Here is a 13,547-nt window from a genome sequence, read left to right on the forward strand (position 1 = left end):
TGTTTATGATGTCACAAGTTGTACAAAAAACAAATAAAATCAATTATGTTTTACAACATTTGAGAGGTCTTGGCAAGACCTTTCAAATGAGACCCCGCAGGATTTTCTAGCTCTTATAGAAACTGAGCCATAAAACTCTAAAGTTTTGATGATTTCAGCAAGGGGATGGCAAATCTTTATGGACGGTAGTGTACGCCTTCTGCAGTCAAAGGGTTAATCTAGTGAATCATTTCAAAGATTCTGCAATAAAGGCTGCATGACTTTAGAAGGAATGCCCAGTACAAATTTAATGAATTGCAAAATAAGACCATGAAAACATGAAAAAGAATTAAAATATAGATTTTTAATTGACAAAACTATAAGTAACACTCAATCCTTTCATGATGTCATTCTTTTTGAATGGCTAAAATATGAAACTTTAATTCTTCTAAATTTACAAATATATTTTTTTCTAAATTTACAAATAAATTTAAAAAATATACTAGCGCGCGGACAATTGTACACAGTTTCATTATATATAAAACTATTGTCAAAAGTAATATGGCGTGAATCAGCGTGTATTAGTTGTTACACTACGTTACTGTGCACAATAATTTGTGTATAATAAAATTGTGTATAATTGTCTACACGCCAAAATATGTCAAAATAGTTGAATAAAGTATTTAGAAAAGCACAAATTTGTTAGATTTAATAACTTTCTTGATTCAGCTTGGACAACTGTCAGCGCTAGACGCTGCCCTGCCGTGAGCACGCATTTCACTGCCGAGGTTAGGGTCTCTTTTCATTTGCTGATGTTATTTGTCTATTGGCGGGCAGTAAAAATGTAATTATTGATTTTAATACAAAATACTTTAAAAATACGCAAAAGTAGGAAGTAATAGAAGAAAAAACATTTTTTTTTTAATATTTACAATTGCATAAAATTCAAGTTAATAACTTTGTAAACAAATTCTTATTTTCTTCACTTATACTATCTATTTCGAAAGTTTTACCCGTATATTTCTGAATTTACATCCCGCCATTATTATTAGTTTTCAAATTATTGATGCCAAAAAATTTTACATTTTTTTCACGAGTTAATAAATTATGTTTCAATTAATATTAAAATATACAAAAAAAATGGACAAATTTGCATTTCTATATTTCCAAAAAATATGCAAAATTTGAAAAAATCGGTTGACTACTGTCGTTAAAACCACTGAAAGGAGAGTGATTCTTCACTCTCCTGCAAAAGAGGTAGGCAAATAACTTATGAGGGAAGCAAAAGAATTTTTCCCGAACCAGTATAACGTTCGGAAAGTATTGAAGAAAGTAAGTAATAGAGTAACCAAGCCCTGAAGGATTTTACGCTATGATAGCACTAGATGTCAAGAGTTACTAATATCAAATTTTCGACCACAGAAGCTCCAAGGTCGTCAACTTTATTAGCTAGGAGCTTGATGGAATCTCCATTATAAGTGGAAGAAATAAAGTTTCCCTAATATCTCCTCCGAATTATGAGAAAATAATTAAAGGGTAGAAAGCTTGTAATAATAATCGAAAGAGATAGAATACTGAAACTTGCTATCAAAGTGTAGACCAGAATATTTCAACATCACGTATTTCTTTCAATTTTTAATTGGAATTTGGTTGTTCAAACTACTGTACATATTGCGAATCGCTCTCCAATCTATACAGATAGAGTATCAATTTACTTTGAGATGTCTTCTGTAGGTACTAAGGAACTTAGACATATATTATCTATTTTTAAATATATCTTTCTATCCTATACGTCTCCTCATGGACATGCATTCTTCAAGTGCTATAGATTTATTTACGGCAAGTCTTTCATTTATTGTCTGTAAGTTTTACATCGATTTTGAAAATGCAGGAATTAATGCATTGTATTTTTTCAAAAATTGCGCTGTAAAATTATGTTATTTGCATTTTCATTATTTACATACTAGAAATGATATATTGTATTAATAATAAGAGCATTGAAATCACGTATTATCGTTAATTTTCATTTACAATTGCTTATAAAACACTATAAATAATTGAATTTTATGTTAGCAAAGTTCTGAGTATTTTTTAACCCATACATTGCGTGGACATATTAAATATTAATTTCAATAAAATATGATTGAATATTGAGGAGTTAATTAATTGAATTCGTAATTTGATTTTGTTGCTGATAGTAAAATAATTGAATGATTTACAAATTGTATATATCTACTGATTTAAAATTCATTCTTGGTAAAGTATTTATGAAAAATCATGGCAACTAAGTGCGGGACTATTTTGATTTCATGACAACTTTTATTTTACAATTGTAGTTTCAGCGCTATTTTACATTTTTACAAGGGAGGAAGAAGGGGAGGGGGGACAGATGATAATAACTGCAAGACTGAAGAACGATAAATCGCGTCATCCGGGAAATTATTCTTCTAATTTGTTCCCTCTAATTAATCAAGCATAAATGTAAGAACAATAAAAACAAAACCTTGTTCAACTAATTTATCAACTGTTATAGGTGATAAACTACTTAGATTACTATTTGTTGCCACAATTTTTCAAATTTTAACTAACAATACTATTTTTATCGGAAGATTTAACTTATTATACTGAACATATTTATCTTAAAAATATCCAATACCACTCCATCCGAAATCAAATATAAGTTTTTATATAACTGTAAAAAAAATGAAGCCTGTTTTGAATAAAAACATGAAAAAAGCAATGTGCGTTTATACAGTCATTAAAATGTTCTTCAAGTAAAATTCTACATTACTCGAATACTTATCTCGTTTCAAAATAATGGTAATATTTTTAAAAATACGTTTTTATTAGTATGAAATACCAATTGTTTGACATGTAAATTGCATACTTTCTCACGATACTCTTTGATTAAAAATGAATGATATATCATAAATGTGATAAAATTATGAATGATTATCAAAGAAAAATTATTTGAAAGGACAATTTGCATTATCCTTTTTTGGCCAATTTCATATCTTTTGTTGAAAGAATTATTAAAACATAAACTATACCGAAATTACCGAATAATGTAGTTTCGTTCACGAATGTTGAAGTCTTTTATCTACTATTATATGTGTCATATTCATGTATGTTCTTATAAAAAAACTGAAGAAAATAACGTAACTTAACGTTAACGGTATTTATATGACTGAATGTTACATGTCTCCCGCTTTTTAGTTTAACTTGTAAAAACGAAGTCATTTAGAGGAGAATCTTAGTACAAATCACTGCTTTGAATTGTATCGTGTTTGGTATATGAATCTTTCTCCATTAATAATTTAATAACAAATCTTCAAATTAATTTCCCAAATAACGTGTTTATCTTTTATACAATGTATTCCGTACGTAATGTTCGAATAATAATATTATTGAAAGATGTATTGAAGCTAATAAAGTTTTCTGTACCATGCTTTATCAATGGAGTCTGATTTTCTATGTAATATTATCATCTTAATTTTATGTATGTATTTGTTAGAAGGAAGTTTTCACGTAGGAAAGTTATAAGTGACATGAAATATTTGTAGTAGAAAGACAAGAAAAGGAACTTTGAAATAAAAGTAAAATAAAGCTGAAAAAAATTTGTAGAAATCAGATTGGATAAGTAACAAATAGGCATTCTTAATCCAAAATATCAAATAATTCTAGAACAAGAGTCTCATCAATCGATATTCAATGGTTTCGGTTGTTCCCAGGTAAAGCAATCTCTTCCAAAGTGCCCATACGTGCTTGTTTTTTGATAAACTGGATTCCTAAGATTGAGTTCCCTAAAGAATGAATAGTAAATATTAGTGATTCCCTCAACGATTTGAAGAAATTTATTTATATTGCAACTAAAAATTAGTAATGAAATATACACACTTAACAATTTTTCCTGGACGTAAGTCAAAATTTTTATTGACTATATCTAACAATTGGTTTTGCGAGAGCTTTGATGTACCATAATCAAATACAGTAATAGATAAAGGCTCAGCGACTCCAATGGCATAAGATACCTGTAGAAAGAAAATATTTAGAAATATTTAGAAGAATATTGGATATAAAACAAAATTATCATTATACTTACTTGTACTAAACATCGCCTACAAAGACCAGCTTTGACTAATGATTTGGCTACCCACCTAGCAGCATATGCAGCAGATCTATCAACTTTGGTGAAATCTTTGCCAGAGAAAGCTCCACCACCATGAGCACCCCATCCTCCATATGTATCTACTATGATTTTACGACCAGTCAACCCAGCATCACTCTAATAACAAAAATAAATCAATAGTCCGTTAAATATAATTATATTAGACCGAAATTTTTCAAATGATTAGGATGATTTTTAAGCAAAACTTTTAAAATGTTTTGACACATATAATAAATTTGAAAATCAATTATATAAAAAGAAATAGTGTTCAAACGAAGATTAATTCATATTCTTTAAACCCTTAACAATATCTTCGAAAATACACCAAAGGAGCCAAATTAGTTTTAATTTTAGAGAACCATCTTCATCTAAAAGCATATGCTTCTTAGTCCAGTACTTTGTCTACCATGTAAATCGATTGTGTTCATATTTGATCGATAAATAAATACAATTATTTTGTAGTTAAAAATTTGTAAAACCAAGCAACAGGGAGTTTATATTAACCCATTAAGGCCCATGCCAAACCTGGGAAAGATAGCGCCAAACTAACTATGCCAATCGTAGCTAAATCGAAAAAAAAAATACCCGTGTTTTTTCTTTTGCCATTTTCAATTGTTTATAAAAAATTATTTAAACAAATTATCAAAAAGTTATTATTTTCAAAAAACTGATAGCGGCAATCGATTCTACGGGAAAAAACATGACAGAAATGTATATAACGTTTTTTTGTCAGACGTCAATTTGTTAGTGTAAAACGGCTATAAACAATTGCAAGTCTGTCAGGTACATGTGTATACGCCAAATCCCAAGCAAAATCTATTGCCGATAGCGCCAAACTAACTATGCCAATCGTAGCTAAATCGAAAAAAAAAAATACCCCTGTTTTTTCTTTTGCCGTTTGCAATTGTTTATAAGAAATTATTTAAACAAATTATCAAAAAGGTATTATTTTTAAAAAACTGATAGCGGCAATCGATTCTACGGGAAAAAACATGAAAGAAATGTATATAACGTTTTTTTGTCAGACGTCAATTTGTTAGTGTAAAACGGCTATAAACAATTGCAAGTCTGTCAGGTACATGTGTATACGCCAAATCCCAAGCAAAATCTATTGCCGATAGCGCCAAACTAACTATGCCAATCGTAGCTAAATCGAAAAAAAAATACCCCTGTTTTTTCTTTTGCCGTTTGCAATTGTTTATAAGAAATTATTTAAACAAATTATCAAAAAGGTATTATTTTTAAAAAAACTGATAGCGGCAATCGATTCTACGGGAAAAAACATGAAAGAAATGTATATAACGTTTTTTTGTCAAATGTCAATTTGTTCCAAAAACAAATAACTGTAAAATAAATGTACTAGAAATGTCCAAATATACTAAAAACTTTTGTAATGAAAATTGAATCCATAATATTACATAAAACCGTTAGCCCGCCACTCAAACGTGATCTCTAACACGGTTTCAATAGAAAAAAAATTTTGCAAACTCTTTGCAACTTTGTAACCCAACAATTACTATGTTAGTCAAATTTCCAAATGTACAATTTGTGAAAATTCAAAGCTTTCTGTCCTATTTTCTTAAACAAATTGACGTCTGACAAAAAAACGTTATATACATTTCTTTCATGTTTTTTCCCGTAGAATCGATTGCCACTATCAGTTTTTTGAAAATAATAACTTTTTGATAATTTGTTTAAATAATTTTTTATAAACAATTGCAAACGGCAAAAGAAAAAACAGGGGTATTTTTTTTTTCGATTTAGCTACGATTGGCATAGTTAGTTTGGCGCTATCGGCAATAGATTTTGCTTGGGATTTGGCGTATACACAGGTACCTGACAGACTTGCAATTGTTTATAGCCATTTTACACTAACAAATTGACGTCTGACAAAAAAACGTTATATACATTTCTTTCATCTTATTTCCCGTAGAATCGATTGCCGCTATCAGTTTTTTGAAAATAATAACTTTTTGATAATTTGTTTAAATAATTTTTTATAAACAATTGAAAATGACAAAAAAAAAACACGGGTATTTTTTTACGATTTAGCTACGATTGGCATAGTTAGTTTGGCGCTATCTTTCCCAGGTTTGGCCTGGGCCTTAATGGGTTAAGGAGGTTCAGGAGTGTCATGAAAATGTACAGATTTTCATGAAATTGAAAACTATGGTAGAGTATGACGTAACATTGATGTCTGATTTTTTTTTAAATGTTTGACCGCGTAGTTTTGGAGAAATTAATGCGTATAGTTAGCATAGTTTTAAATAGACTTCTCGTGTAGATGAGTAAATTGACTTCATCTTATGGGAATAACTTGATGAAAAAAGCACAGATTTTGAATTTGTAAAGACGGTTTGAAAGAGAATTAATCGATGATTGTTTTTATGTGTTTAAACTCATGGCTTACCGTGATTTCGATTAAATAATAGTAATTTTAGTATAAAAATTTTCTAGCTTGATCCAAGCTCATGGTGCTAACTAATGAAGTGCGGCAACATCGCAAACACTATATAGATATATTTACCGTAGCCGGTATTGATAGGTGTTTCGATACAATCACAATATACGAGGTGTGTTCAAAAAGTAAGGTGACTTTGTATTTTTAAGAAAAAATATTTATTTATTTATCAATATTTATGTTGTCCCCTTCAAAGTAATCCCCCTCAGATACAATACACTTATGCCAACGGTTTTTCCAATCCTCAAAGCACTTCTCATAAGCACTTTTCGGTATAGCCTTGAGCTCTTCCAGCGATGCAGTCTTTATCTCTTCAATCGTTGCAAATCTCCGTCCTTTCATAGGTCTCTTTAGTTTTGGGAACAAGAAAAAGTCACATGGGGCCAAATCCGGTGAATATGGTGGCTGAGTCATGATTGTGGTGTTGTTTTTGGCCAAAAAATCTCTCACAAGCAAAGATGAGTGAGCAGGGGCATTATCGTGATGCAAAAGCCATGAGTTGTTTTTCCACAATTCTGGGCGTTTTCTTCGTATTGCTTCTCGCAAACGGTGCATAACTTCAAGATAATACTGTTTATTGATCGTACGTCCATATGGTAAGAACTCCTGATGCACCACGCCATGGTAATCGAAAAAAACAGTGAGCAAAACTTTGACATTTGATCGAACTTGGCGTGCTTTTTTCGGTCTTGGCTCATCTGGGCTCTTCCATTGGGACGATTGGACTTTGGTTTCGATATTATAACCATATACCCATGATTCGTCACTAGTTATGACCCTTTTGAGTAAATCTGGGTCGTCGTTGACGTCATTCAACAGTTCTTGAGCGATGCTCATGCGACGGTTCTTTTGGTCAAAATTTAGCAATTTCGGAACAAACTTCGCTGACACACGTCTCATGCCCAAAACGTTAGAAAAAATTTCATGGCACGAGCCAAGCGATATACCAACATCCTCAGCAACTTCTCTGATAGTGATTCGACGATTTTCCAGAACAATTTTCTTCACTGCTTGAACATTTTCATCAGTTGTTGACGTGCTTGGGCGTCCAGAGCGAGGCTCGTCATTGGCATCTTCCCGGCCATCTTGGAAGAGTTTGTACCACTTGTAAACATTTTTTTTACTCAGAACAGTTTCACCGTATGCCACCGTCAACATTTCAAGTGTTTCGGAGCACTTTATTTTATTTTTTACACAAAATTTGATGCAAATCCTTTGATTCATATTTTTCGATAGCAAGAAATCGCCGAGCACACAAAACACTTATAACCTTTACGCCTCTCACAACCAAACAAAAAATGCTATACACTTGAAACTTGGTACAGATGTTCGGGAAGAGTGTACCAACATAACAAAACCAAAAATAGATAATCGAAAGTACGTTGCCAGTGAAATTTGAAAAGTCACCTTACTTTTTGAACACACCTCGTAAACAACTGCAGGTTAGGATATGTACACGCAGCTGCTCCAACCGCCTCGTGTCGTGTCACTCGCCTGCTCTGTGCACGCATGCGCAGTGCAGACAACTTAAGAAAAAAAAAATTTCGAAGTATGCTATGTTGCCAGATCGTTACCTCCAATTCGTACTTTCATAATTCAAATAAAAACATAAAAATTGACGACTAACGCATATTAGGAGTAGATACTTGTGATGAATGTTCAATTCTCATCATTTTTACCAGTTCATACTCATCTAAGTACAATAATACAGAACATTGAATTCAGTTATCTACAGTTTGCACCACTGATTTCATCCTATGTTAAAGCATAGGCACTTTCCCCTTACCCTAACCCCCCTGGTAACTGTCCCGAACCTCCTTAACATAATATTACATAATAGAATATGCTAGGATCATATTCAATTTTGTTATTATTTTTTCTTTTGCTCCTTCAGTCTAAGCTATGGTTAAGTTGAACTAGAATTACATAACATTACTAATAAATTGAATTAAATCGTTATTTGAAAAGAAGTTACTCTACTAGAAAAATAAAAATGCAAAATAATTTGAAAGTATTAAAATGTTAATAAAAATAATATCTCACAATCTTCACCGCAAATCTTGTGAAGTTACTTAACTCAACTTGCAGTTGATAAAGATATAAATAAGTTATCGTAATTTATATCTATGACGTAAAGAAAATGCATCCATGATCGGTGGGAGATAACGAAATTATAATTTATGCAATAGTTGAAATATCTACCATAGAGATCGACCACAGTCATTTGATCGAGTTCCTGAGCAATCATATGAAATCTGACTAAATGATAGTCAACGCTGCTAGAGAAGTAAACCTTGGTACGAAATAAAATTTCGTAGTAAGAGGAGTTAGCTTGGCATAGATTACTTCAACAAAAGAAATTCTTCAGGTATGAAGCTGATTATTTTCCTATTTTAGTGCCTAACTACGCTGCTGAAAAAATTAGTAGTGTTGTAAGTGAGCATGTGAGAGCTCTCTGTAGTGATTAAGGTGTATTTATACAAAAATATATATCTATATAAATTTATACACTTAAAAGTCTGTTTCATGCTTCTTCGCTAATTACGCGAACTTAAAACTACAATTTTACAAGTTCAAGGATCATTTTAAATTTCGTTCTTTAAAAAAAGTCTAAGGTGTAAATTATATTTTATACAAAGATAATGGTTTTAAAAAATCTGTATAATTATTTATAGAACTTGCCATGATACACTAGGTTATAACAAATATCTTCTGTTGCACATTTGAATTTTTTACTTCACTTTTTCACATTAACGTTATACCGAAAAACAATAGAAATTCCATAGTTAAGTAACGAATTAAAATAAATTTTGTGTTTTATCAGTTTCTATAATTTGTCATAAATTCAACAATCATTTGTTTTGATCAAAAACAATTTTCAAAGTATTTAAAAACGTTGAGCTTTCATCTAGATGCAAGTTAATTGTTTAAATAAAATTATTGTGATTTTGTTATAAAAATTTAATGAGGAATCCTATCGTCAATTTCTGATTCAACTTATCGATTCAATTCGATAATTCGGTATATTATTCACCTTATAATATAGTTCGAATGTTTGTTTATAATAAATTAATCGATTATCAATATTCTTTCGCAAAATTAACATATAACGAAAGGTAAACTGTCATGTATAATGATAGATATGCATTGTATTTGTTTATGTCATTTTCATCGTTATCATATTTGTTATATACAATCATTTGTCTTACTTCAAAACTAGTAATATTATTAAATAAGAAGTTTTTATGATTAGTATGTACATCTATAGCTGAATGTCGTGACGTCATGTTCCTTATAAAGGATAAATTTGTTTACTGTCAACAACTTATATACTAGTCAGTTCGCATCGTATGCTAGATTACTCTAATTCAAGATTGTTTGGTCGAGTTGCCCGGCCTCGCGCGGCTCGAGCCAGGCCCCCCTTTTCCTCTATCCTCCGACGAGGAGACAACGACGCAGGCCCTGAAGTGGGGGCAAGACTGAAGCCCCTTCCCCTGAATAACGTCACCGCCGTTACTAAGCTCTGTTTACTTGGAGCTTTCGGCCAGCATTGACCTGCGCTCTCCACCGTCAGAACTTTCTTTTTTCAACGCGACTTTGTTTCCTTCGCCTGTTCTGTTACTACGAGTGTAGCCAATAAAGCCTTCAAATTAAAGAATATTGTGTCTGCGTCGTCTCATTCCCGACGGAATTACATCCTCAGCTCCCGCGTCAGCGCTTCAACAAAGATAATAGCAATTATAGCGGGTTGTCGTGCACATGTATTTCAGAGGTACTATAAGACTGTTACAAATATTGCGTTCAAATATTGGGCAAAACCATGTTTTGATTAAATGTTATGCATACTTGATCAAACTTCGCTTATTCATAAATAAAAGTTATGCCAGGCAATTAATCTCCCTCCTTATATAACGTAAAACGCAATTCTTTTTTTATTTAACCCGTTTCCGCCGAAAACGCCACTCACGTTACCCTGGTATTTGAGAGCTTATAACTGACGTTAAAATTGCCAAAAAAAATTGAAAGAGCTATATTCTGAAAGTTTAAGATCTGTTCTTTCCGATGGTGCTCATCTCAATTTTCCAAAAAATTTTTTACTATTGCAAAATGCAGTTTTAAAAAAAAAATCATGATTTTTTCACTCCTTTTTTTTTTTAAATCGAGTTTTCAAAAGGTTTCTCCAGTGGAATCGACCCGGAACCTCTGTAACTGGTGGAATAAATGTCTGAATATTAAGGTCTCATCGTTTTCGGATGGATTTTTCACCTCGGGAGTTTCAAAATGGCGCCTCGATTGCAAAATTTTTGTAAATATGTTTATGAATTTTTAACTTAACAACTATGGGGTTATGGAAAAATTGCCAAAGAAGAAAATGTTCTTAGAATTACTCAAAGAATGCACATAAATTTTTTCAAAAGATTTCAAGAAAATTTTTTTATTTTTGCAAACTGTAAATTTATGCAAAATTCAAAAGTTGCTCAAAAAATCCAAAATAATTCCCACGTATTCTACAGTTTATTCTAAGAATATTTTATTCTTATAAATTTTTTTGTATGTGCATTTCTTGTGAAAATTTTCCCATTAGTATCAATGTGGTATCAAAGTGCATATTTCGCCTGTTCGCCGTAAAATGCATTTTTTTACGTTGCCCAACTATCACCATCGTGGAGGTCGACGAATATAGATAGTCTCTTTTTTTTTTACATTTTAGTTATTTTTATATTTTTTTTGTATTTTTGTTTTTTTTTTTAATTATTTATGATTACTTTAGAGAAAAAAATTATTTCGCTTGATGCAAAAGAGGAAAACAGTGCAAGCAATAGTACTTGTCGCAATCAATGCAAAATCTGCTAGTTCGTTGACGACACTCCTTGTAGTTACATACTGCTCTAGTTCTAGTTTCATACTGATGAGATTGGAAATCGCCCAATTTAGAATTGGATAAATACACTCTACTGATTTCTTTACATAAATATTTTGTTGTAACATGTTTAGTTTTGTCGGTATTGCAAATGTTCCAAAGTGTTAAAACATTTGTAACTGAAGCTTGAAGGATACGCGAGAAAATTTTGAATGTCCATTTTTTTGAGCTAATACTTGGGCAAGCTTTTTTACATAGAAAATCGTGCAAGTCTACGCCTCCCATAAATTTGTTGTACAGTGAGAAGGCAAAAGGAAATCCTATTTCTATTCTATCTTTAGCAGTTCGTGAATACCTTTTTATTGGTTTTATAGGTGTAACACCAACTGCTGTAGATAAAACAGATACTTCTTTGGAGTCAATTACAGTAATAAAGTTCATACCACTGTTTGTGTCATGATCCACTTTGAATGTTCCTCGCGGAGCTTTTTTTTCAAAAGTATGCTTTACTTTCACTCTATCCTTGCGTACAGTTCCTGTCGATCGCAATCCATATTTGCCCAAGTGTACAATTAAATCAGGACTAGTGAAATAATTATCGAAATAGAGGTGATAGTCTAATAGCTTTCTTTTTGAAATGCCAAGTAAAAGAGGATTGATCATTTGTACAACTACTCTGGATCCAAGTGGACATGATGCTAAATTTATTCCAATGCTAGTATCATTTTTACCACAGTAAATGTCCATATTGAACAAATACCCATTTGCTCCACACAATCCCCAGAGCTTTAGTCCATATCTGTCAGGCTTGCAAGGTAAATATTGTTTTAGGCAAGTACGTCCAAAAAATCTGACCATCATGTCATCTACAGAAAGAGCTGTCATTAAAAAGCCAAATTGTTGAATATTTGTTTTGAATAGATTTAATATTTCCCGAACTTTCCAAGCTTTGTCATGGTCATTTTTATCTTTAGGTTTAGAATATTTTATTTTTGTTTTTATTTCACAAAACCTATCACGACTCATTGCTGAAGAAACTACAGAGCACTTCACAAGAGGGTCAGTTTCCCAATACTCCCTTAGCTCATTTCGTATGTTGTACGAAGATAGCAGTAATATTCCCACAAAAGTATTAAGTTCTTGTACGGATAAATCCAATCCATTTGCTTCGCTAGCTTCAATGATATAATTTTTTATTTCTTTAGAGAAAAAAAGTTCAAATAACTGCACAGGTGACATTGAACATATTTTTTTCTTTACAGAATCACTCAACAGTAATTCATTCTCTACATTTCCAGGGCATACTTTTTCCGAAATACACCATGAAAATTCATGATCTGGTTCTAGTTTTTTTTGAACTGCTGAATAGTTATAAAAAGTAGATTTGTATGAAATGTTTGGTTTTGGGATTTCTTCTTCCAAATTCTCACCATCTGAGTCATATTTTCCTTCAGAACCTGAGTTGTCTGGATCAGGTATAACCACGAACTCATCATTCTCTTAGGAATCTACATCTGAATCGTCATACTCACGAGCTGTTTCAGATTCTTTGGTTTTTGAAATTTCTGATGCTTTTCTCTTTGGCATTTTTTATTAATAATCTGTCATCTATGTATGATAAACCTAAGAAACTATTATAGTTTCAAAAGCCCACACTTATCTTGTGAATCCAATAACAAGATAAAACGTCTGCATTAATGAAGAGAAAATGCTGCTACAAATTCTCTCACACAAATCGAGCGAAAAATTGGAAATTTCGCAAACTACCGGAAATAATACAGAATCGCTCTGTATAAGAACGCTTCATAGGTCAGACCTATTTCATAAATAATTGTTCAGTTAAAATGTAAAGAATATCGAAAGACAATCTGCAGCACATTTATATTGCATAAAAATAAAAAATCTTATTTCAAATGTAAACGTAGTCAACTGACTTGGATTTAGTTATCTCGGGAACAAGAAACAAAAACTTGAAATAAAGTTGATTTAAAAAAATTTTTTATTCAAAAACTATTATATTTACAAAGAAATCGACAAGAATAAAATATTCTTAGAATAAACTCTAGAATACGTGGGAA

General features: G+C 31.6%; 1 protein-coding gene across 3 annotated transcripts in view; it reads right to left on the bottom strand.

Moving 5' to 3' along the window:
* Positions 1–1,823: 1,823 nt before the first annotated feature.
* Positions 1,824–13,547, bottom strand: part of LOC131663265 (S-adenosylmethionine synthase) — a 332,589-nt gene continuing 320,865 nt past the window's right edge. For all 3 annotated transcript variants that reach the window (XM_058933567.1, XM_058933566.1, XM_058933568.1), the window contains exons 7-9: positions 4,082–4,264; positions 3,877–4,010; positions 1,824–3,782 (exon numbers count right to left, since the gene is read on the bottom strand). In XM_058933567.1, coding sequence (XP_058789550.1) covers positions 3,677–3,782; positions 3,877–4,010; positions 4,082–4,264 — 423 coding nt within the window. In that variant the 3' untranslated portion in view covers positions 1,824–3,676. The remainder of the gene's footprint in view (positions 3,783–3,876; positions 4,011–4,081; positions 4,265–13,547) is intronic.

The sequence above is a fragment of the Phymastichus coffea genome, unplaced genomic scaffold (genome assembly GCF_024137745.1).
Source record: "Phymastichus coffea isolate CEN01 unplaced genomic scaffold, Cenicafe_Pcof_1.1 PCOF00032, whole genome shotgun sequence".
NCBI lineage: Eukaryota > Metazoa > Arthropoda > Insecta > Hymenoptera > Eulophidae > Phymastichus > Phymastichus coffea.